The sequence below is a fragment of the Neofelis nebulosa genome, chromosome 4 (assembly GCF_028018385.1).
Source record: "Neofelis nebulosa isolate mNeoNeb1 chromosome 4, mNeoNeb1.pri, whole genome shotgun sequence".
NCBI classification, from domain to species: domain Eukaryota; kingdom Metazoa; phylum Chordata; class Mammalia; order Carnivora; family Felidae; genus Neofelis; species Neofelis nebulosa.
Window position 1 is genome coordinate 68,998,485 of NC_080785.1, and position 26,190 is coordinate 69,024,674.

At 40.8% G+C, this 26,190-nt stretch overlaps 1 protein-coding gene across 5 annotated transcripts in view; it reads left to right on the forward strand.

Annotated features, from left to right (window-relative positions):
* The window catches only part of ASNS (asparagine synthetase (glutamine-hydrolyzing)), a 159,606-nt gene extending 135,101 nt beyond the window's left edge, over positions 1–24,505 (forward strand). For 3 of the 5 annotated variants that reach the window (XM_058724999.1, XM_058725000.1, XM_058724998.1), the window contains 14 exons: positions 3,743–3,849; positions 5,836–5,911; positions 7,704–7,801; positions 10,741–11,012; positions 14,883–15,120; positions 16,035–16,220; positions 16,480–16,581; positions 17,242–17,369; positions 18,464–18,590; positions 20,839–20,945; positions 21,399–21,499; positions 23,124–23,205; positions 23,293–23,448; positions 24,161–24,505. In XM_058724999.1, coding sequence (XP_058580982.1) covers positions 10,764–11,012; positions 14,883–15,120; positions 16,035–16,220; positions 16,480–16,581; positions 17,242–17,369; positions 18,464–18,590; positions 20,839–20,945; positions 21,399–21,499; positions 23,124–23,205; positions 23,293–23,448; positions 24,161–24,370 — 1,686 coding nt within the window. In that variant the 5' untranslated portion in view covers positions 3,743–3,849; positions 5,836–5,911; positions 7,704–7,801; positions 10,741–10,763 and the 3' untranslated portion in view covers positions 24,371–24,505. Of the gene's footprint in view, positions 1–2,205; positions 2,588–3,742; positions 3,850–5,835; positions 5,912–7,703; positions 7,802–8,327; positions 8,407–10,740; positions 11,013–14,882; positions 15,121–16,034; positions 16,221–16,479; positions 16,582–17,241; positions 17,370–18,463; positions 18,591–20,838; positions 20,946–21,398; positions 21,500–23,123; positions 23,206–23,292; positions 23,449–24,160 lie in introns of those variants that run through there. The other 2 variants (XM_058725001.1, XM_058724997.1) reach the window with 2 other exon arrangements.
* The last annotated feature ends 1,685 nt before the right edge of the window (positions 24,506–26,190 follow it).

The window sequence follows — 26,190 nt, forward strand, 5'->3', positions numbered from 1 at the left end:
CTGCCTGCCTCCGGAGCACTGCCAGACTCATGGCAGAGGGCAAGGAGGACATGGTGAACCATAACCATGGCTCCTAAAGTTTCTGTTCACAAGAGACACCTGTCACTTCTGCTCATATTTCTTGCTATCTGGCGATAGCAAGTCACATGGCTAAACCGGATGTCAGCGGGCTAGAGATGGTATAATTCTCCCCCTGGCGAGGGGCGCTGAATATTTTTGAACAATAACAGAGTTTACTGAAAGTGCTGTCTCTGCTGAGGCACACTTGGTGCACGTTCCCATGCCAGCTTACCTGTGTTCTACACATGCTCTGCCAAACCCAGAGCCTGGATCCATTCCCCTCCATGCCTGGACCCTAAATCTTGGATTGTCCCATGTGGTTGGAGAATATGCGCTCCCTCATTGCCCCAGTCACGTTTATGTCCTCCTGTATTGGATCTCCACGTTGCCCAACCATCTCTTGTTTTTTCCCCTTATCAACTTTTGTTGACATCCGTCTGGTATTTCAAAGCTCACCCTCACAGCATCCCAAGGGTTTCAGTACCACAGTCAATATACCTTCTATTTCTTAGAGAAAAAGGAGGCCCGTAAGCACAAATTCTTCTAAACATTGTAATCCCCCATTCCTTTTCTTCTCTCTCTGTTTTCCTCTAAAGCACTTACTTATCATCATTGATGTACTTAATGTGTCTTGTTTGTTTTCTCTGTTTCTCTTTCCTTTTCCTCTAGGCTCACCTGTACCCCACTGCCATTCTTTCCCCCTCTCCTGTCCTAAATTAAAAGTAATCTTTCTTCTCCAAATGCATGCATTCTGCCCATTTCCTGTGGCAGCCCTTCTCCATTTACTCTTCTTGCTCTCTTCAAATGGAATCTCTTCCTCTTCATTGGCTTTTCCCACTTGTTCTATGTACTGTCGACTCTTGAATAATGTGGGCCTTAGGGGCTCCATCGACTGCCCCGTGTAGTCAAAAATCTGGTATAAGTTTTAACTCCACGAAAACTTACCTACTAGTAGCCAGCTGTTGACCTCACCAATAGCATAAGTATTTGATTAGCACATAGCTTGTATGTTATGTGTTTTATACTATATTCTTACAATAAAGTAAGCTTGATAAAAGGAAATGTTAATACTCTGGTGTCTCCTCAGATTGTATAAATCTTTTCACCTTTTACTGAAGAAAATGTTAAGGAAATCATAAGGAAGAGAAAATACATTTATGTACTGTATTGTAAAAAATTCATTTATAGCTGGATCCACACATTATAAGCCAGTGCTGTTCAAGGATCAACTGTACTTTCTTTAGCTGTCTTTAGGGACACGCTGGGACCTTTCATGTCTCACTGCCATTTCTTGGAGGGGCTCTCTCTACCTGGTCTGCTTGCTGAGCAACTTCTAGAATAGGCACGGAAGCTCTCATGTCGTCATGCTATGTTTGAGGCCCGTGGCTCAGCCAGTTGATAACTGGTTGGTGTTGGGTATGTTACTTTATATTCTTGAGACTCTTCTTTGACAGTCAAAAGATAAGAATAAGTGTTCTTTCCCATGGTTAGCCTACAGAATAGAAAAAAATTTAAAATGCATTGCATCTAGGAGGTAATAAATAACTGTTAATATTATGATCTTAAATATCAGTCTCTGCTCCCATGTCATCTGCTGTGCAAGGTCAACTTTGAATAGTGTTATTTATGTTCATTGCACTCTATTCTTCTTTAAAGCAATTATTATTCTGATTCTAAATTAGTGGAACTTCCCAGTAAGTTTTTCATCTTTCAGAGGAGAGACTCCCATTTTTCTTTCAGCTTTTCCAGTCTTTTCTTATTCCTTTTTATACCAGTCTTCTTGTATTTAGGACTACACAAATGGTTTGTTGAAATATAGTTCGTTCCCAGTTTTATGAAGTCTGGTTCTACAAAACACATATGCACATAACCCATGTTAATATTCCCTCGTTTGTTGCACTAAGGCTAAGTAACAGATCCTAGGTAACAAATGCAAAAGTATCTAATTTTTCTGGAATCTGGAATTTTCAGAATTTTCCATATTACTGTTGGTTTTTTTTAATGTTTATTTATTTTTGAGATAGAGAGACACAGAGCATAAGTGAGGGAGGGGCAGAGAGAGAGGGAGACACAGAATCCGAAGCAGGCTCCAGGCTCTAAGCTGTCAGCACAAAGCCTGATGTGGGGCTTAAACCCACAAACCACGAGATCATGACCTGAGCTGAAGTCGGATGCTTAACTGACTGAGCCACCCAGGTGCCCCTCCATATTACTGTTTAACCTGCTGAGTTAAATGTAGGTACCAGGGAAATTTTGATGACATGAGAAGAAAAGTAGAGGATATAGAAGTAAAGATCAGAAGTCCTATCTCAAATTGCATTTCAACACCTGATTTTAAAAAATCATAAGAAATAGGTAGAACAGCAGAGAAATGGAATCAAAAGCTGCTGAGAAGGCCTGTGGCTAACATTTATGGGACAGAACAAGAGATCAGATGGAGGCTCCAGCTATTTTTTGTCTCACTCTGACTCTGTCCTGTGCCTTGAGAGCTCCCCCATGGTGGCATCCTAAACTCCTCCCTGAGTGGGTAAGTTCATGTCCAGTGAAAAGCTCAATGGTTCTGGTTACTGGGATCTAAAGGTGACACTATTGCTGATAATTCATCTGGTGTTTAGGTTAAGAGCTAACCATGTGGCCTGCTTTGGAAGCATTTTCTGTTTTGGGGGGTGGGAGGACGGGCTTATAAATTTGCTGGAATCCTAAGTCAGTGTTACCTAACATGTGAGTCATGGTCTCCTGGGTAGCTTTGGAGTTATGACAGGGGTTGGCAAATCTGAATGGTTTGATAGCATTTTCTATAGACCATAAGTATGTCAAACTCATCAACAAACTTTTACAAAGATACATTGGGTTGAATAAAATGCAACTTCATTTTATAGTGTTTTAATATCAAGGAAGCTTTTTTATTATTATGTACATTTTAAAATCAATGAATCCCAAAGGGTAGCTATCCTTATGTGGCTGGTTATTTTATTACTATATATTTTTTTAATTCTAGAAAATGGATCAATCTATAAAAAAAAAAAACACCATTGAGAAAAATGAATTTAGTATTTAAAAGAATTTTAAAGACTTTAACTAATGCTCTCAGGGCTGAACAAATGCAATCTTGTGTTGTCAATTATACTTTTGGGATGGGGAACCAGCCTAAAGGGTTTACTTGACAGAGGAAGATTTTATTTGATTCCTCAGTGACTCAGGTCACAGAATGTTAAATGCTTCCGGGCTGCTTTTAGAGTGAGGTTTCAATAGAGGGGTGGGTAAGATGTGGGAAAATAGGCCACATAATTTAGTTTTCATTTGTGTCTAATAATTAAGAGAACATATGAATCATGTTCTACTCTAGTTAAATCCGTTGCATCCTCTGTTATATCCTAGATCAATGTATTGGGCAGGGTTCTGATAGGAAGCAGATGTCACACTCCAATTGACACTAATTACAGAAGTGTGGACAGGATTCAAGAAAAGCAAGATGGTTTGGTGCCTCGGGCTAAGCCTAAAGGGGAAGAGGAAGGAGCAGTTCCTGGAATCTGAGGAGACTGTGGTATAGAGAAGGCCATGTGGCAGGAGCTGTGGGATTTAGGAGAGGAGTTCTGTGGGGGTGCAGGAGCCTGGGGAAGAAACACCCTGAGACCTCTCCCTTCTAACCTCTGCGTCTTCCTTTGGACACTTCCATAACAAGAGGAGGGCAAGGGAGCCAGGACACAAAGTGAAGGGAGAAAGGATGGAGCAACTCTGGAGGGACAAGTGGAAGATACTCAGCACAACCAACACTACGTAACATATCAGGTATCTGTCTTTTACTACATAAATCGTGGGGGCGGGGGGGGGGTAAGGGAAATCGTCTCTGGGTTTTATATGATTATGATTATGATTCAGTTTATGATTATGTGCAGTTGTGATGACTTAATTCAGACTGGCTAAATCCTTCAACTTATCTGAGTCTTAGTTTTACATCTGTACAATGTGGATAGAAGATCTCCTTTCCTAGGTTGTTCTCAGGTTTCAGACATTTTATGTAGATTAGGATGCAGCAAAGTCAGTTTGCTAAAGACTTTAGGGCACTAAGGAACCTTTGAACTGAGTCAGCTGTCATCTTTGCTCTTGCCTGTCAATTACTAAGTGTTCACTACATGTTCTGTGTGGAATTTATATTATTGGCAGTTTGTAAACTAGTTGGGAATGTAACTTAGGGGGATATCGAACCTGTGTAGTCTACGAGCACTGACTGTAGTCTGTTCTTAGTATGTCTTACACATTTTACTATTTATTTATCTTGGTGCTGATGTGACCAGTAAAATAGACATTTATTTAAGAGTGGTATGAAGCCTTGATAACTTCTTGGGTGTTTTGTTTTATTTTTATCATGGTGCTATGTTTTCTCTATCAAAGGAATACTAAAAACACACTATTTGGTGGGGTGAGGTCAAGAGAGACTTTTTTTTTTGTGATTCTAAAAGGAATCTTGTACTTAAAATAGTAAGAGGGGTGTCTGGGTGGCTCAGTCGGCTAAGCGTCCAACTTCAGCTCAGGTCACGATCTCACGGACCGTGAGTTCAAGCCCCGTGTCGGGCTCTGCAGCCCAAGTGTCCATCAACTGATGAATGGATAAGGAAGATGTTGATATATAATGGAATACTATTCAGCCATAAAAAAGTGAAATGTTGCCATCTGCAACAACACTGATGGAGTTAGAATAATGCTAAGCAAAATATGTCAGAGAAAGACAAATACCATATGATTTCAATCATATGTGGAATTTTAAGAACACAAATGTGCAAAGAGAAGAAAATAAGATAAAACAAGAAACAGATTCTTTAAAAAATTCTTTTTAAGTTTATTTATTTATTTTGAGAGAGACAGAGCATTAGTAGGGGAGGGGCAAAGAGAGAGAGAGATGGAGAGAAAGCATCCCAAGCAGGCTCCACATTGTCAGTGCGGAGTCTGACATGGGGCTCGATCCTACACACTGCAAGATCATGACCTGAGCCAAAATCGAGTCAGATGCTTAACTGACTGAGCCATCCAGGTGCCCCCAAACAGATTCCTAATTATATAGAACAATTTGGTGGTTACCAGAGGGAAGGTGGATGGGAAGATAGGTGAAGTAGGTGAGGGAGATTAAGGAGTGCACTTGTCATGATGAGCACAGAGTGATATACAGTAGTGTTGAATCACTATATTATATACCTGAAACAAATATAACACTGTAGGTTAACTAACTGGAATTAAAATGAAAAAAAAAAAGGAAAAAATTGGTTTCTGAGGACAAGTCTTTCCCTGTATTGCATAACAAATTGAAGAACCTAGTGGTACCAGTTCAACAATGCCTTTACAGTGGAGAGTCTCAGGGGCACCTGAGTGGCACCTGAGTTGGTTAAGCATCTGACTTCAGCTCAGGTCATGATCTCACCATTCATGAGTTGAGCCCTGCATCAGGCTCTGATCCTGGGGCCTGCTTTGGATTCTGTGTCTCCCTCTCTCTCCTCCCTTCTCCTGCTCATCGTGCTCTGTCTCCCTCTTAAAAATAAATAAACACTTTAAAAAATTCAAATGGAGAGTCTCCCCTTTCAAACTCTTAGTGCAGATAATACAAATTGCAGGGTAATGCTCCAATATAGGAATGGGGATGAAATCTGGAGAATAAAATTTATTTAATCCTGAATGCAAATCTTTCATGTTTAGCAAAAATAAGAGAGGCTATGTCAGCTCCTTGCTCTCTGTCAGTATCTCTGGTATGACCCAGCCAGCTCTTCTTGTCTATCTATTCTACAGGCAGAATTTGATCAAAAGAGGATGCCCCATGGACCCAGACAAACCTGATTTCACATCCTGGATCTATAAGTATCAGGTGAGTGAATTTGGGCAATTTACTTCTAAATGGGCCTAATGTAAAAATATACACATTGAGGGGCGCCTGGGTGGCTCAGTCAGTTGAGCGTCCGACTTCAGCTCAGGTCACAATCTCACGGTTTGTTAGTTCGAGCCCCGCGTCAGGCTCTGGGCTGATGGCTCAGAGCCTGGAGCCTGCTTCCGATTCTGTGTCTCCCTCTCTCTCTGCCCCTCCCCCATTCATGCTCTGTCTCTCTCTGTCTCAAAAATAAATAAACATTAAAAAAATTAAAAAATATATATATACACATTGAAAAGTTATTCTGAGCTTCAGCAAGACAGATTGATATTATGGGGATGGAAAAAAAATGTCCTCCTTGGATGCTATGGCTCTAAGAACTCTCATCACTTTAGTGCTTACAATTTCAAGGCTGGAAGGACCCCTGGTAATCTCCACTTTCCTTTCAAAGAGGGAAACCTAAAGAGATTATAAGACATACCTATGGTCATGGAAGTGGTTAGTGGTAAAATTCAGACTGGAACTCCATCCTTTCCTGAAAGTGAAATTGGTCAACAACAAAATGTGATGAGGAATCGAATTGAATTGAATGCAGGTTTTGAGAATCTAGCTAGTGGTATACACTGAGCTGATAGTGAGACTCAAAAGATGAAGTCAACACAACCAGGAAGATGTCAATCTAGTCGAAGGAGAATATAACCACATCACAAAGTTTGATGATGATCCAACACAGAACACAAATACAGCGAGCTATAGATCCAGAGATGGGAGAAATTTAATTATGTCTGAGGTAAAAGACATAATGAAATCTACCTTGTAGTTAATAAAAAGATCGTATCCTTCCAGATCTTCCTACCTGCCCCATTATTTATTAATAGAGCAAATATTTCTGTATCCATCTTATGTACTAGATGCTCTCTTTGTAGTTACGGAGAAACTAAAGTACAGGTTTCCCTGTTATTTCAAAGTAGAGTGTTCCTAGGAAACATTTCATAAGCTGAAATGACATAAAATGAAGAAGCAGTTACCATTAATTTCCATGAAAAATCTGAGTTTTCTCAGACGCAAAAAATAACCTCTGCTAGGCCTTTCTGATACCTAGGGCACATCCTGCTAATGCATGCACAAAATACAGACAAAGCGCAGATGCTCAGAGACAGTGTTCAAAGCCATGGCGCCTCGACGCAGAGTGTAGTCCTGGGGAAGGAACTTGGCAGTGCCACTCGCTTGCTGCGTCCTTAAATGGCCGGCTACGAAATCAATACGGAACGCTATTTTCATTTCTCACCTTTTCCCCTAAAAGCAAACATCCTCTTCGGATTTCTTTCAGTTAGCAAAAACTAACTGAATTAGTACCACATGAGGTACTAATGTGGGTCTTCTGTAAAAGCAAAGTGGCATAACATGAACTTTCGAAAAGCGGGGGATACCTGTACTCCTAAAAATTTTGCAGTTAAGGATCTGCAGGGAGATGTGCTGTAGGGGGGACACGGCCATCAATTTGGTGTTGATTTCCCCAAGAACAAACCAAGTGCAGAAGGCCCCCTAATTGTCAGGACAGCGGGTAAGATAACCCTCTGTGTCAGTGGGGCACCTGGCTAGATCTCTGAGGCAATCCTTCAGCAGGTGCACTAACACTTTAAGGAGCTGGAACGCAGCAATTCCTCCTCTAGTTCACTGCTCCTCCTCCGCCCTCCCCCCTCCTTGCCTCCAAGGTCTCGCATTGTGGGCCACGCCCCTACGCGCTGGTTGGCCCTCACAAACATGATGAAACTTCCCGCACGCATTACAGGAGCTAGGCCGGTATAAAGTGAGAGGACGCCCGGCGGCCCCGCCCGCCAGCTGCAGCCCCTACCTGGCACCTTGGTCACTCCACCCGCTGGATCCCAGGTAAGCCAGGCCCTGCTGCGGGGTGCAGCGTCCTTCCAGGGTACCCTGGGCCGCCCCGGAAGGGGGAGGGGAAGGAGAAGAGGACGATGCGCGCAGTCTGGCTAGCACACTGGTGGGCAGAGGCTGATCCGGGCGCTGGAGGGCTCTGCGGCTCCCACCCGTAAAGGGGGCGGGGCCGATTGTTGCGCACCTGGGAGCCGGCTGCGGGGTAAAGACCCCAGTCTGGCCCTGCAGAGGTTGGGATCAAGTGGAAGGCAGAGGGGAGGCCGGGTTGCAGCCCACGTTGGCCCTTGTAAATTTTACTGTTTTTAAAAATTACATTGCATCGAAGCCTGTGGAAAATTTTGCAGTCCGGGGGCCCTGCTGCAGACTGGCCAGAGGGTGCACGTGGCTGGGGTGCAGTCGGAGTTTCGGGACACACAATCGGTTGGTCCTGGTCTCAAGTCTGTAGGTCCAAGCCTAAGGGTCTGTACTTAGCCCCTCACCACTGGTCCCTCCATCTCCCTCTCCCTGCCCCACCCCCCAGCCAGACTGCAAGACTCAACAAGTGACTTAATGAGCAAATCCTGCCTAGAAGACAACTGTTCAGGGCGACAGGCGGCACGGTATGCGAAAAAGCAAATGAATGAACATGCCTTTCTCAGTGGATATCTGTCTGTTCTGTAGGGCTGGTTTCAGATTAATGTTACTATTTTGAATAAAAGGACAGTTTTCTTCTGGGCCCTTGGCCTACATTATTTCTTCTTCCTGGGTACTTGAGTAACAATTTAACAGGACTCCTAACTCTTTTTTTTTTCCCCATTGATTGGCCACGTTCCTATAAGATTACTTAGAAGTAATTTAGGTCTTGAACCTGTCCAGGAGTTGGTTGCTGATATCTTAAGGTAAAAATAAAACGAGATGGTGAAATTGAAGTGGTTGGTAAATAGCATAGAAATTAAATGCATTGGATCAGCACAAATTCAGTACACATGTAACTGTTTTGAGAACTTCAAAGGCAGACTAGTCCGAATCAAGGTCTGGGGTAAGTATAAAGTACGCCAGATGTTAACTTCAGTAGAGAAAAGCAATATAAAATATCTTGTCGATAACTTTTATGCCTGATTACCTGTCAAAATACTATCTTTTAGTACATTGTGTTAAAATAGATTTAAAAACTTCCCATTTTCTCATGACTTTTTTAATGGAGCCACCAGCATATTGAAAATTACATATGTAGCTCACATTTCTACTGGACAGCACTGCCCTAGAAGTTTATGAGGAAATAGGGAAAATTACTGGGAGCGGTAACAGCAGTTGGAAAAAGCATTGCAAATAGGACCTTTGCAAGTGAGACTGATTCCAACAAAAATAGATAACAGTTTTAACTCGCTATTTCCTGCTGGAGAAGTGTGCTTCACTAATATGTGTTGCCCGTCTTTCCCCTCTAATTTAGTGCTTAGTGTGTGTTTCCTATAACAGGCTTAATAATGGGATTCACTAAGCAGCATTAGGAAGACTTAGGGAAATGATTCACTAATGACGACCTCTTGTGATTTTCAAAGTACTGTCTCAGCCCATTTTTCATTGGTATGGAGTCAAAGATAGATGGCTTATCAGTAGTCCTCCCACCTCAATCTAAGTGAATTTCCCCCTAAATCTCAAATATCTCATTAGAGGCTATTTGCCAGGTTCATGGAAGGGACTGCATAGAACATGTGCTGCTTCATTTCCAAGTTGTTGGAATCACTATCATTTTTTATTAATTTGATATGGTCTCATTAAAAGGCCAAACAAAGGTTTGGTTCATTTAGCTGTGCATGTCCTCAGAGGATTGCTCAAAGTGATTGATGTAACTTGAAAAAATATATGTATTATATGTATATTTTATATAGTATATTTATATTATATATATATTATATATGTTTATATATGATTTTTGTTTCAAATTAGGCATTCACTGCAAATTTACATTTAAAAAAACCCAAATAGTTCCAAGTTATTTTGGTAAAATAGCTGTTTTGAGTTGGCAGCATCTAAATAAAAGGCTTTATTTCACAATTGAGAATATAAAATTGCAAAGTAACATTCACAGGAATTATTTGTTTGCTTCTTGGCCTGTAGGGATGGCCAGCTTGTTTTTCAGAGATGTTCTTGCTGTTCATATCCCACCTAATTTGCTTTCTTATGGACCAAAGCAGCTTTGAGACAAAAGTATTTGAGGACATTTTTGTCATTTAGGACATTTTGATGGTGAACATTATGTATCTCTGTCAACTTAAAAAATTTCTTTTTGTAATCGATCCAGGGTATCTAATGTCAGATAACATGACTTTTGTCTCTTTAGAATTTCTTTTATCACATTTGAATAAATCACTTAGAGGTAAACTAGAAGTTGTGAAATGTTTGTAATAGCTATGTATCTTAACATTACAAGAGCAGTATGTGTGATCTTTCTTACCTGCTATACTCTATGTGCAGTTAGTACAGGTAAAGAGAGGACATTTAATTGTCAGGAGTCCTGAGAGGGGACTGTAGTAGTAATCTGGGGAGTCTATTGGATTTTTGAGGGCTTCTGACATTCTGGGATGGAGAGAATGGGACAGGGATCTCTCACTAGGTTGGAGCCAGCCTGTATGTATATCTGTATCTTGGAAGTAAACCTAGAATGTGGCCTGACTACCCCGGCTAAGGTGAGCCAAGTTCTAAGGTGAGAGAGATGCAGGCATTGACGGGGTGCTAAACTGCTTTAGCCGGCTGGATGTGAAGGTCATGCATCTTTTCTGAATACTTGTAAATCAATTAAATCAGTCTCAACTCCTGTGTGCCTGCCAGCCTAATGCTATAGATCAGATGGTTTAAATATCAGTCTTTGAAGTAGTTTATGCCAGTTTTTGGAATCAAGATTTAATACAGACTTGGATATTGAATATTCAACTGGTCTGCTTTTCTCTCCATAGAGAGCCCCTAGCTCCATTGCACCATGTGTGGGATTTGGGCCCTGTTTGGCAGTGATGACTGCCTTTCTGTTCAGTGCCTGAGTGCTATGAAGATTGCACACAGGGGTCCAGATGCATTTCGCTTTGAGAATGTCAATGGATACACCAACTGCTGCTTTGGATTTCATCGGTTGGCAGTGGTTGACCAGCTGTTTGGAATGCAGCCAATCCGAGTGAAGAAATATCCTTATTTGTGGCTTTGTTACAACGGTGAAATCTACAACCACAAGAAGGTAAATAAACCAGAAGATATCTGGATGTGATTAAACCTCAGGGCTAGTTGGTTATAATAATTTTATATATTTTGTATAAAGCTTTTTACTTTTCACACAGTTTCCATGTTCATTACCTCATTTGCTCCAGTTCTAAAGATAGATAGGGCACAGATGCACAAGGAGTTCAAATGGCCTGGTCACAAAAAAAAAAGACAAAATGAAGATTATAATTCTTTAACTCTTAGAATTTTTTTTTTCCTGTCATGAATTTGAATATTAATTAGAGCCTGTGTTTGGTACTGGGGATACAGTAGTAAGTATGAGACATAGGTCTGCACTCTGATGGAGTTTATTCCATTAAAAATCAAAAAAGACAAAAAATCCTTGTACATAGGATAGATATTCTGGACAAAAAAAAAATAATATGGGAGATCCAATGTCAGCAAGGGTGGTCAGAGAAGGTCTTTTGAGGAACTGACACTTGAACTGAGACCTAATGGATAATGATCAACTAGTGGGGCTGGGAACAGCATTTCATGCTGGGGGAATAGCATGTGTAGAAGCCCCGAGGTAGGAAGCAGCCCTGGGATTGTCAGATGTGATCAAGGGGTAGGTAGGTGGGCAGGGCATGACCAGATCAAGCAGGACTTGGCAAGGAGTTGGAATATCATTCTAAGAGTAGGGAGACTGGAGGACTTTAGGGCAGGTATGGAATTTAATAGTTTGGAGGTAATCATACTGGTAGCTTTTATATAATGCTGCCCTTATGACATTTATTGCTACTGTGTACTGACTGCACTTAAACAGAGCCACAGGACAGAAGAGTGCAAGGAGTGATTTTTTTAGCAGCATTAAAATTGGAACAGCTTTCTAATCTGGTGAAAGCTTACTCAGGATGAGAGTGGTGAGGGGGTGGAAATTCTGACCCCAGGGAGCCAAACTGGCTAAGAACCTTCCAATCTGGAATTATTTGGCTAGTGTTTCATAAATTTTTTAATGCAAAATTTCCAAGTTATTTTTTGTTTGCCACCCTCCTCCCCAACTTGTAATTTTGAAAATTTAAAACATATAAAAAAGAACAAAAAAGAAGAACAAACCAAAAAAAAAAAAAATAGAACAAATAGAACCTAGGTTATTTAATTGTTAATGTTTTGCCGTATTTGTTCTATTTCTTTCTGTATATACACCTAGGCATTTAATTTTGGGCTGAATCATTTTAGAGTATATTGCAGATATCGTGACACTTTACTCCTAAATATGCAAGCATTTACCTCTTAAAAATTAGGGCCTTCCTCTACCTAATACCAATACTATTAAACCCAAGAATCAATAAAATCATCTAATATTGAGTTCAAATTAAATTTCTGCAAGTGTCACAAAAATGTCTTTGTAGCTGCTTTGTTTTGTTGAAGCCTGATAGCATTCATACTTCATACATTTAGTTGTTAGGTTCCTTGGTATTTTTTGAGTCTTGATATACATCTGTCATTCATGGGGAGGTATTTATATTCTAGCCACCATTAGGACATTTTTATCTCTGGACAATAGCTTTTACCATTGTGTGTCATCTCCTCATAAGATTACCTTTAATAATAGGCTTCTCATTTGAAAAGTTTTTATGGTTACTCAGCAGATTCCTTTCAGACATTTATTAAGAGTATATAGGCATGATTTTTCTAGGTGCTTGGAGATGAAATGGTGAACACGAAAAGTAAGAATGGAATTTCAAGCTAGTGAGAGTACAGGAGATACTTACAGGAGGTAAGACTTCTTTCTTACCAAGCCAAGTTAGTGCCATACACACGAGAATGCTAGGTTGTATTATGGCAATATTAACCTTTCACCTTAAATCAGATAGGAAATACCTTGTGTAACTTGAACAACATTGCTGCTTTCATATATTTTGTTGAAAAGTTACAAAATAGTAAATATTTCACAAGTATTTTTATTCTAAATTACCAAATATATTGTATTTTCAAAAGCATAGAAATTCCATTGCATCTACCAATCATCTAAGCTTCTGTTGCGTGAGCGGCCAGATATCTGTTGATGAGGAGGATGGCCATTTTACATCTGTATAAAGGACACTGCAACATAAGCTCCAAAGCCCCTCCTTTTTTTTTTTTTTTTTGGATGAAAAAAAATTTACCTCTAATAAAATCCAGCTAGAGATGTGCTGGGTGTGGAGGAAGAATAAATGAAGGAGAGGAGGAATCTGAGTAAAGGCTGGGGCAGAGAGGAGGCTCTCTCTCTACAGGGATCATCAGGGGCTTGCAACCAGCAAGTCAAGTGGCAGTGTGATTTCTGGATGGTGGCAGGATACAGGGACTTTTATCTAATTACAGCTTTTTTTTTTTTTTTTTAAGTTTATTTATTTTGAGAGGGGAGGGAGGGGTAGAGAGAGAGAGAGAATTCCAAGCAGGCTCTGCACTGTCAGTGCAGAGCCCAATGTGGGGCTCGAACTCACAAACTCTGAGATCATGACTTGAGCTGAAATCAAAAGTTGGACACTTAACTGACTGAACCACCCAGATGCCCTCTAAGTGCAGCTTTTACCTAAGTGTGGTTTCAGGAGAGTGCAAAGTGGAACATGGGAATCATTAACCAGTAAGTTACCTGCAAGATTTAGCCAAAGAGCAGTGATGACAGTAGTGGAGGATAGATTTGGGAAGCTGTTGCTTACTGAAATCACTGAATGCTTTGGAGGGTATATTTATTCTTCCGATATGTAAGTGCAAAAAGGCAAGCAAAAGACCGCTTCCAAACCCCACCTGCTAGTGACAGGATCTCCCCTGATCTCTCTCAGAGGAGGGAGAGGTCAACAGGAAGTGGCTTTATAGTCACTCGAGGCAGCCAGAGCCCATGGTTTGGGTCATTCTGTGAGTGCTAATAGACAGAAGTTTCACAAGTGATAGAGTGAGTGTGATTGTGAAGCATGTTTATAGGTCATCCATATACAAACATATAGGTTTACTTTGTGAATTTTAAAAACATGTTCTGAATGTTTAAACTTAACCAGGATTTCCCCGTGATTTTGTTTATAGGAACCTCTTCTCTCTCCATGGTCAGTCAAAAATAGGAGTAAGCACAAAGAAAGAGCAACTCCAAGGATTTCTCCCCCTCACAGTTGGCCAGTGGTGATGGAGAGCCAGAGCCCGGTGTAATGTAATCAGGCCCTCTCCCTCTGTGCTGAGTGGTCATGATGGTCACTTTGCTGAGCCCGTGGGGCATGTGGACTACTAAAGCTCCCCTGTCATTTTCTCTATCAGTAAGAAGTAGTTTAATGCCACTGCAATGGTGGGAAGACTGAATATTCTAAGCTTCCCCCGGGGGGCCATCAGCTTTATCTGGACCGTGTGTCTTCATCATTGTGATGGAGCCATTCATCAGGGAATAGTACCAACTGTGTGTGTCCTTTTACTTTCCATTTTCATAGGCAGGTCTTTGAGACTGAAATGGAAAAACCTCAGCTGATCCTATATTCCCAAACCAAAATATTACAGTTGGGGAAGACACATTTTTAGTGTCATTGCAACCTCTTTGCTTAACTGACATACAGATGTAAACATACATGTATTATAGACATAGGACATGTATAATGGGCATTCCTATCCTTCTTGATATGTATGACTGTTTTGCTACATTGCCTCTGCTTTTCATTTATCAGAATGCAACTAAAATGTGCACATTTAGCTTTATGCTGTAAAGAATGAGCAGAATTGTGAGTTCAAACGAGTTGTATTTTGATAATGCAATGATTCTTCTAAATAACTAAGGTGCGTGATTATCGAACATAGAAATGTTGAAGCAACTTTGCAACAAAAAATTATTAGTGGATGCACAAGGACTGTAACGTTAACATTTTTATTTTGCTATTGCTTTTACAAGATGCAACACCATTTTGAATTTGAATACCAGACCAAAGTGGATGGTGAGATAATCCTTCATCTTTACGACAAAGGAGGAATTGAGCAAACAGTTTGCATGTTGGATGGGGTGTTTGCATTTATTTTGCTGGATACTGCCAATAAGAAAGTGTTCCTGGGCAGAGATACTTATGGAGTCAGGCCTTTGTTTAAAGCCATGACGGAAGATGGATTTTTGGCTGTGTGTTCAGAAGCTAAAGGTAATGATAGAATTTGTCTGTACGTATTCATTATTACTCTGGTTTTGTGTTCTCCTCTTGATCATATTTGCAAATCCTATGCTGGGCAGTCCAGAAGTTTTTGAGTGACTGTTTTTCAATGCTTTTGAATAGCATATCAAAAACTAATCGGTTGATGGTCCTCCCTGCTTGAAACTTTTTAATTAATCCTCATCCCCCATAGGGGTTGTGTAGCTCTCTTGAGGTCCGCTTGCTAGGCAGGAATCTGGGTCCAATCTGATCTTTGAATTCAGTCTGACACAGAAGATGACTGGGCTGACAAACTCAAATTGTGACTCGTAATGAGAATTTAGATAGGCTGTTCCCACTTACAATAAAACACTGGTTTTTAATCAGAGACCATGGTGATGCCAGGTTGTTTACTCCCTGTAAAAACTTTTGAAGAAATTTAGATTATACTGTTTAACACACAGTATATAATAACTAGTTCTGCCATTACCTCATAGTGGGTCATTTTGCTTGTTCAAGGACCAGAAATCATGGCTGTTTCCTTAACATACCTCAGTGATGACAAAGAAATGACTGCCAGGGTATCATAACAGTAGCAATTTCAAGTCCATCTTCTTGCTTAATGTGTCTTTTCTTATAGAAAATAGATTTTCTTGATCTGAAATTCCAGCCAGGGAGAAGAAATTGAATGTTGGGGATCTTCTTATTACTTTGAACTACTAGAAATCAGTGTAACCTTAGGGTACATCTCTGTACCACTGTTCTCTCTCTAGTAAGTAGGTGGTAGCATTTGGGTTCATTCTTCCCTATTTTGCTTATATAATGGACATGTGTTTATATCAAAAAGGGGGAATAAACAGGAATTGAGAGGATAGTAAGTAATGGTGAATTGTATCTTGAGTAAAATGATCATTTTGAATTTGTAGGTCTTGTTAACTTGAAGCACTCCACAACTCCTTTTTTAAAAGTGGAGCCTTTTCTCCCAGGACACTATGAAGTTTTGGATTTAAAGCCGAATGGCAAAGTTGCATCAGTGGAAATGGTCAAATATCATCACTGTAGAGATGAGCCCCTGCATGCGCTCTATGACAATGTGGAGAAACTCTTCCCAGGTAACAAAGCAAACGCCCACCCGCCTGTTCCCCGCCTGTCTCTCCCAAAGGGAAAAAAAAGTGCTACTTTCTTGTCATTGGAATGGTTCAAATCAGAAGAGCTCTTTCCTATTTAATTTGGAGGTGGCACATGGGGATTTGGCAAATTCCACCCTGGAGCAGGTGTCATCATGATTGATACATGATTGTCTGCCTTGTTTCAGTAAATAATTCAGCCCAAGATTTTCTGGAACTGTTGATTTGCTTTACGTGTTTATAGGTTTTGAGCTAGAAACTGTGAAGAACAACCTCCGGATACTTTTTGACAATGCCATAAAGAAACGCTTAATGACAGACAGAAGGATTGGCTGCCTTTTATCAGGTGAAGTCTATTAAAAAGCCTAATTATATTAAGCACATATTTAAGTAAATGATTTGTAGCTATCCCTGAGATTTTGACTATAAAATATTTATGATTTAATTTTCCCTCCATTATAGGACAAAAATGTTTTCTGTAAGCTGCATTTAATATTCATGGCAATAGAGCAGCTTCAGGTTACATTCTAATTATTGGTATGAGTGAGCTAATAAACATTTTTTTAGAATTGTGTATGGTGACTTTTGACCAATTCAAGTACTGTAATCATTATGTCAGGTTATGTGTTAGATTTTTCATAATGTTGATTTTTGGTTTATAAAACTTGGGGATTTTTAAATTTTTTTTAAAAATTTTGTTTATTTTGAGAGATAGCGTGTGCAAGTGGGGGAGGGGCAGAGAGAGGTGTAGAGAGAGAATCCCAAGCAGCCTCCATGCTGTCAAGCACAGAGCCCAAAGCACGGGCTCAATCTCACAACTCGCGAGATCATGACCTGAGCCGAAATCAGGAGTTGGACGCGTAACTGCCTAAGCCACCCAGGCGCCCCTAAAAGTTGGGGATTTTAAATAGCAAAACTCTAATCTTGGTGCTTAATGGGATTGTAAATCGTATCTGTTTCTCGTAAGCATGGCATATAGCCAGTGTACTTCCCGTCTCGCTCATAGGGGGCTTAGATTCCAGTTTGGTTGCTGCCACCCTGTTGAAGCAGCTAAAAGAGGCTCAAGTACAGTACCCTCTCCAGACATTTGCGATTGGCATGGAAGACAGTACTGATTTACTCGCTGCTAGAAAGGTAAGACACCGTCCTGCCCATTATGTAATTGGGACAGACATAAGGATAAAAATCTAGCCACTAATTAATGATTCTGTACTTACGCTATATTGACTCAGGTAATTGTTTTAAGTTAAAAGTATTAAAATAAAATGAAATGCGTTGTTGAGTATCAAGTGTGTCATACACTGTCCTCTGGGTACTTCTAAGGCTCATGCAATCCTCATAAAAACCCTGTGATAATAATTCTGTCTTTTTTAAAGTAATGGTATAGTGGTTGTGACTGCATGCTTTGGAGCAGAATGCTGGTCTCAAATCCTACCTCCAGCATACGATTCCTCACTTATGTAACGGGAATGACAGTATCTACTATGGGATAGTTTCGAGGTGAAAATGATAGAATTCATGAAGTGCATAGGATAGAGCATAGCCTGTAGTAAGTACTTTGTAAATGTTAGCTGTTTTCATTTCTTATAAAGCATTGTGTTTAGGATTATGGGCAGAGAGGACCTTGTACATACACATTCCGTGTTTGGGAGACTTTGTTCCTACTCTGGCAGAATTTACAGGGAATGGATGAGTGCAGTGTCAAAGCAAGTTGATCAGTGCTAAAAGAATCCAAAACAGCCAAAGAAAAAAGAATGAGGGGAAGGCATTTCCCTTAGGAATAACATCCTGAATGTAACATAAACCATCGATGGAGGGCCAATAGGGGGCCGAGGTTAGAGTGGGGCCATGTTGGACTAGAGAGGGAGGAAGTGGGTGAGGTAACTTAAGTGTGGGGTGGGGGAGGGAGGGACAACTCACTGGAAGCCTGTGGACAGTTAGGTTGAAGTCTTGGAGTGGGAAGAGCTGATGGGCTGTCTACCTCTTGGTCAAGTCAGGGCAGAGACTGGGGGAGGCCAGGAAACCTAACTGGGCTGTGTATGTGGTGACTAGAGAATCATTTCCTCATATTTTGCCTGATTTGTTTTTCACTATTATTAACTTATAATGTGTTGTGACATGACAGTATTCATGTTTCATTTTCAAGGGCAGTGCTTATAACAAGTATATGGATATTTCTTTTTTTTTTTTTTTTTTTTTTTTTTTTTGGATATTTCTTAAATAATCAGGTGGCAAATCACATTGGGAGTGAACACCATGAAGTCCTCTTTAATTCTGAGGAAGGCATTCAGGTCCTGGATGAAGTCATATTTTCCTTGGAAACTTATGATATTACAACAGTACGTGCTTCAGTAGGTAAGGTATTTTACAGTATCTAAAAGATTTTTAATCCAGAAAAGAGTATAAGGTTTAAAAGATTATTTCGAACAACAGTTTAAAAAACAATACTTAAGAATGAATGCAAATAAAAATCTTAGGTCAGCAATAGTTTAAGACCAGACCATTTAAGAATTCCCCCCATCTTTTTTTTTTTTTAATTTTTTAATGTTTATTCATTTTTTGAGAGACAAACACAGAGTGTGAGCAGGGGAGGGGCAGAGAGAGAAGGAGACACAGAATCCGAAGCAGGCTCCAGGCCCTGAGCTGTCAGCACAGAGCCCGACACGGGGCTTGAACTCACAAACTGTGAGGTCATGACCAGAGCCGATGTTGGACGTTTAACTGACTGAGCCACCCAGGTGCCCCTCCCCCAATCTCTCTTGGAGAGGAATAAACACATAAACTCCCCCATTTATGGTGTCCCTACAGACAGTCCTTTACTTACCATGGTTTGACCTGAACAATTTTCGACTTTATGAGGGTGTGAAAGCAATACACATTCAGCAGAACCCTTATTTTGACTTTTGAATTTGGATCTTTTCCTGGGCTAACGCCATGCAAAGGATTCTCTCTTTCTCTCTGTCTGTCTGTCTCTCTCTCTCTCTCTCTCTCTCTCTCTCTCTCTCTCTCTCTCTCGATACTGGGCAGTTGAGCTGCAGTTCCCAGTCAGCCAAGTGATCACAAGGTTGAACAACTGAAACACTTATAACCATTCTGTACCCACACCCATTCTGGTTTTCACTCTTAGTACAGGGTCAGTAAATTACATAAGATGCTCAGTGCACCATTCATTACCAAGTAGGCTTTGTGGTCTGTGATCCTGCCCAACAGTAGGCTAATGTCAGTGTTCTGAGTACATTTGGGGTAGGCTAGGCTAAGCTATGATGTTCAGTAGGTTAGGTGGATTTGATGATGTTTTCAACTTAAGTGGGTTTATCAGGGTGTAAGTCGAGGAAGATCTGTATTTATATTTCTGCAAAGAATAGATGCACACTTCTGCACTCCTCACTCCCCAATTTCTCTGCATATAGTTTCTTGGGCTATATAAGGAAATAGGTCTGTGTTGTAACTAATTTATGTAAGGAATACTCATATATACTTTGGTAACTATTCTATCATATGACTTATCAATCAATAACTTTACTGCCCAGCAAGCAATGCTAGTTTTGTCCTGTGGATATATGGCAAGATCAGAAGTATACTCCAGTGTCGTTGAGCCTCTAATGTACTACTGGCTGAGATATGTCTCTCTTTTAAGAGACTCAGAATCTATCTGATAAGCCTCCATTGCAAAGTTTAGGGCATGAAAATATTACCACAGGGGTGATATTGCCCACAAGAGAACTAAATTGGTTCTTGGAGTGTAAAAAAGAATTTTCTGTATACAGTGGCCTGTGGGCCTCCAAAGGGCCACACTATATAAACAGATTTATAGTATATCCAGTACTCATATTTCATTGAGAAGGCAATTAGGAAAAAATGTCTAAAAAGTCTTCCTAGATCGGTGATCATGAAAAAAATGGTAAAGAACAAATACTGGTTTACATAGATTTGCAGCCGGAACCAATGGCTCTCTTTTAGTAATTTACATATTCTTAACCACCTGTGAAATTTGGTGTTAAGAAAGAAAAGCCTAAACTACCAAAACTCCCAACTTTTATTATTTTTGTATGATAATATTGGTATGAAAGTTGTGAATTTGTTTTAGATATTTGTCATTGTTCAGTTTGTCAGAGTTCTAAGGTGGATATTCTTGGTCTAAAAGCATTACAATTTTAAAACCCATATATAAAATTGTGGAATAAGGGGCACAGTGGCTGTGGCTCAGTCGGTTGAGCGTCTGACTTTGGCTTAGGTCATGATCTTTTGATTCTTAGGTGTGAGCCCTGCATTGGGCTCTGTGCTGACAGCTCGGAACCTGGAGCCTGCTTCAGATTCTGTGTCTCCCTCTCTCTCTCTCTGCCCGTCTCAAAAATAAATAAACATTAAATTTTTTTTAATAAATAGGTAAAATTGTGGAATGATTTTGGGCTGTTTCATTGCAACCATACAACTTCTGGGTAAAGTATATAAAAATTAGCTTATAGATAAAAGGTCATTATTTTGGAAATTACATTATTAATACAGAGTTCAGAGTAAAACATCATTGTTTCCAAAAGCTAAATACGAGACGTTTTTGGTGGCCAGTTATGTTGACATCAACAATTTCTGTCTGTCTACTAAGGTATGTACTTAGTCTCCAAGTATATTCGGAAGAACACAGATAGTGTGGTGATCTTCTCTGGAGAAGGTTCAGATGAGCTTACGCAGGGTTACATATATTTTCACAAGGTAAGCTTTCTGACATGGAGGGATATTGGTGCTGGGTGAAGAAAAGTGGTTTGCTCTCGTCTGTCTTAACACTTGAGTATCTTGTGACGTATGTGAGGAAAACTGATAGTGTCTGCTTTGTATTTCTTTGGGGGGAGGGGGGAAGAAGTCTTAATGTGAGATAATCTCCATTTTTCAGAACTGGTGAAGCAGGAGAATCGGGAGTCTGACTTTTCTGAATCCCCTGTGGCAGCCTGGTTACTGCCCCGGGCGTCCATTTTATCGCCTGACAGCTACCTGTTTGGTGTGCAGGAAGGCCTGTTTTAGCAAGTAGGGACCCCCTTCCCCAAACTTTGTTTAGCTTTCCGTCTTACCCCCACTAGAGCTGGAATACGGGAAAGAGAAAGGAACACTGTTCTGTGTGCACAAGCAAAGCTGTTGGTGTATTTGTAACTTCACCTGTTTATAAAACAGGCTCCTTCTCCTGAAAAAGCCGAGGAGGAGAGCGAGAGGCTTCTGAAGGAACTCTACTTGTTCGACGTTCTCCGGGCAGATCGCACTACTGCTGCCCACGGGTAACTCGGTAGTTTGAGAAGCAATCGTTAAGACAGCCTCAAAAATCAAAAAGCTCAATGGCCAATTTCTTTTTTCAGTTGATTATACGTTTGTGCAAAGTATGCCTTTTTTTTTTTTTTGAAAGAGAGCATGAGTGTACATGCACACATGAGCAGGGGAGGGGGAGAAAGAGAATCTTAAGCAGGCTCCACGGCCAGCACGGAGCCCAACTTGGGGCTCGATCTCACAGCCGTGAGATCATGACCTGAGCCGAAATCAAGAGTCAGACACTTAACCACCTGGGCCACCCAGGTGCCCCACAAAATATGACTTCGATAGAGAAAACAAAGCTTGTCTCAAAGCACTGTTCTGGCATTGGTGAGGAGACTGTAGGTTGTTTTAGATGGACTTCGTCTTTTTTTTTTTTTTTTTAATTTTTTTTTCAACGTTTTTAATTTATTTTTGGGACAGAGAGAGACAGAGCATGAACAGGGGAGGGGCAGAGAGAGAGGGAGACACAGAATCGGAAACAGGCTCCAGGCTCCGAGCCATTGGCCCAGAGCCCGACGCGGGGCTCAAACTCACGGACTGCGAGATCGTGACCTGGCTGAAGTCGGACACTTAACCGACTACACCACCCAGGCGCCCCACAAAATATGACTTCGATAGAGAAAACAAAGCTTGTCTCAAAGCACTGTTCTGGCATTGGTGAGGAGACTGTAGGTTGTTTTAGATGGACTTCGTCTTTAAAGCACAGCCACACTCTGCTACCATCAGAACCGAAAGGGAAGTCAGGTGCTGCTCTTTTTAAGACTTTTTAAGAGAAGTTAAAGCTGACACAACCCCTGTAACAAGTGTTGAGTGCCTACCATGCCTGTTTGATACTGTGGTGACCCTGCGCGGGCACAGGGCAATGAAGAGCTGGGAGGGTTGATTAGATTATAAACAGGTTTCTCTATTTCTGGTTGCCTGAAGTTTTCACTTTTTAGCTAGTCATGTTGGAGAATTCAGAACTCTTACTGTAGGTGATAAACTACATTAAATATTTTAGTTGCTTCTACGAAATCACACTTAGATTAGAAAATAGTCAGATACGGTGTGGGGAAGGAACTGAATCCATGGTTATTCTATCCATTTGCCTTAACTAGAGTCACCAGGATTCAGGAAACACGATGTGGCCTTTGATGAAACACTGTGGAACAGGGGTATATACTGCATGTTGTATGTAAATCATTTAGTAGTAAACAATTCTGAATTCTTTAGTTTTCCATAGGACAAGAGATGGCCTCACCAAGAAAAAACTTTGAGTCAGAAAGGTATAGGAAAAGTATGTTCTTAACGATGAGATCACTCATGTTTCTTAACATTTTCTGCTTTTTGAGATGTGCATTTGTTTACAGAAGGGAAAGTAAAATTATTGTCCATTTGTTTCACTCTCTAGATGAGGTAATACATATTGTTGGGAGTGAAGATTTTTGCTACTCACGCAGTAGTAAAGAACAGTCAGGAGGACCCTAAAAATGACTTTTAGTCTTAACATTACGTAGAGGCTATAGTTGAATTGCTAAGAAACTCTCAAGGAGAATCTAAAAGGACAGGCACTAACTATCCATTTTGATTTAGATTTTTCTTTTCCCCTTTAAGCCTTGAATTGCGTGTCCCTTTCCTGGATCATCGATTTTCTTCCTATTACTTGTCTCTGCCCCCAGATATGAGAACTCCCAAGGTAGGTGAATCGATGCACGATGAAAACTGTCTATTGCTATTCAATGTATTTGGAATTTTTACTGCCATTCCTTTGTTTTCATGTCAGAATGGGATAGAAAAACATCTCCTGAGAGAGACATTTGAGGACTCCAATCTAATACCTAAAGACATTCTCTGGCGGCCAAAAGAAGCATTCAGTGATGGAATAACCTCGGTTAAGAATTCCTGGTTTAGGATTTTACAGGAATATGTTGAACATCAGGTATAAGGTCTTTAAAAATATTTTCTGGCATAGGACAATTTGGATGTAGAATGGCAATCACTGTTCATTTTGTATTTCATTTTAAATGTCTTGTGGCTGTAGGAGAAATTCCCTGTAAACAAGAGTTTTATAAGAATTTCATAGGATATGGGGCACCTGGGTGGCTCAGTCAGTTAAGGATCTGACTCTTGGTTTCAGTGCAGGTCATGATCTCATGGTTTGTGAGTTCAAGCCCTGCATCAGGCTTTGTCCTGACAGTGCAGAACCTGCTTGGGATTCTGTCTTCTCTCTCTCTGCCTCTCCCCTGCTCATGTGCTCTCTCAAAATAAGCAAACAAAAAACGAGTTTCATAAGATTTAAGTAGCATGAAGGATTATATAGTACCATCTAAAATTCAAAGAGCAAGAGAAGAGACTTACCAATCATCACTGACCTTCATTTAACATTTAACATCTGCTGGGTGCCAGACATTATTAGTCATAAAACACTCAGAGCCACCGTGTATTAAAATTATTCGCAGAAATGTTCCTTGAAAGTTGCTGCAGCTGTGTCTATTATTGTTTTAGCATTTTCTAAGTGATGGGTGATTCAAAGGGTCTCTTGCACAATTTACAGTCATGCCTTTTTATATCTTTTGTTGTTGGGAAGCCACATTAAATACAAGTGTTTCTATGCCATTTAACAAAGCCATTTTGAATTTATATTCTTACAGGTTGATGATACAATGATGGCAACTGCAGCCCAAAAATTTCCCTTCAATACTCCTAAAACTAAGGAAGGCTATTACTACCGTCAAATCTTTGAACGCCACTACCCGGGCCGGGCAGACTGGCTGACCCATTACTGGATGCCCAAGTGGATCAATGCCACGGACCCTTCTGCCCGCACTCTGGCCCATTACAAGTCAGCCGCCAAAGCCTAGGCACCATCTGAGCTATCCAGTGAAAGGAAACGTTCCTCCTGTGATGAGTAGGGGGCTTGGGGGCAGGAGGGGGAGCAGTGAGCATCAACCATTCCGGCTTTTTGGGCATGGAAAAAATAAAAGTCTTGAATCTGACACAGTGCTATAGTCATTTATATTCATACAGCCCCTTCCTTAGAGGGAGCTAGAAACTGAGCAGCTTTTACTGTATCCCAGGAAAGTAGAGAGTGAGCTTAGGAAAGGAGGAAGCAGCCTGTCATTTGCAGGAGTCCTTGCCTCCTCTTAGCGTGGTCTTTTTACAGCTTCCCTCTCTGTTCTTTCTGTATTCACAGCAGCTGGCGAGGCAGGCTCTGTGGTGCTGAGTCCGTTGGGGATGTCCCTGACAGCTCTCTCTTCTAAGACAATAATTCATATTTTCATTTTTCCGGTGGAGCCAACACCTCTTCTGGAACTACTGTTCTAGATCCGAGATCAGCAGATTTGTTAGGGACAGTCAGTAAGTATCATAGGCCTTGCAGACCTCTGTTGGAACTGTGTAAAAGCAGCCACAGCCAGTATGCGATCAAGTGGCCAGGGCTGTGCTCTACTCAGAGTTTATAGCCACGGGCTGGATTTGGCCAGTGGGCCATAGTTTATAGAGCCCTGTTGTACAGAAACAACTCAAGCCAAGCATTTCTGATAAAAGGAAAAAGCATTCTGAACCCAAGAGGGAAAAGAGAAAGTAGAACAAGGAAGCAGTCAATGAACAAGTAAAAGATTCTTGTTTGAATGCATTGGTTGTGTAGGGACCACATTTTGAAATACCCTATAAAGATGAATGTAGTAGGAAGTTTTGAAGAGGAAACTGTTCGTGTGCAGGTCAACATATGAATGTTTGATGGGAAGAATGAGTGGGCTGGAGTTCAGCTAGGAAGTTAGAAGATAGGGACCGTCTGAGGCTAGAGGCCCTCACTGAAAAATGTAAAATGTCTCTAGACAGCCGAGGAAATGCCGTGAGTTAATATTGGAAGATTCAATGATAATCCTGTATTTGTAGGTGCTTGAGGGGCCTCAACCTGGCATGACTTGGTTCCAGGCAAACCTGTTCATGGTATAGCCTCATCCAGCCAACGTAGGTGACACTGAGAAGGCATGAGAAGCTAGGTGGTGGTGGTTGGGCAGCGTGCATGGCAGGATTATAAATCACAAACTGTTTTTGAGGGTATGAGCTGTTTAACTTGAGTGACTATCAGAGCTGGCATACTCAGGTACCACTCAAGAGTTCAACAGTAGAGGTACTCAGTTCAGCCAAGTTCATAGCAGTGAATTCAGTCCTGCAGGTCAACCCTAACCACAGCAACTTGGTAAATGGCAAGCAGCACATGAGATCTATCAGAGGTTCTTGGCACAGGGTATAAAATTAACCTCTTCTTTTGCAACTGAAATTCTAGAAGTTTAAAGAAATGGTAGCCACTGAAGCATATACACACGTGACTCAACAGCTCCGTACTGGCCAAGCCTGTTTTCCTGGCCTACTCTGATCTTGGTGACTCAGTGCTAAAGAGGCCTGTGGGTTCCAATCCACACTGCTAACATATCATTCAGTCCCCCACCATAAACTAAAAGATTTTTAGCTGATGTTGTCCTGGCTTTTCATCCTCTTCCACGTACCCTATGGGATGATATACCCCTTCAGAGGTTTATTTTATCTTGCCTTCAGACATAACTAAAAAAGGTACCTTACAGTTTGGGACAGGATATGTTCCATAGAAAAAGAAAAATTAACCACCTAAATACTACCACTGCTTCAAATAGTTTTAACATTTTCTTGCAAGTATCTT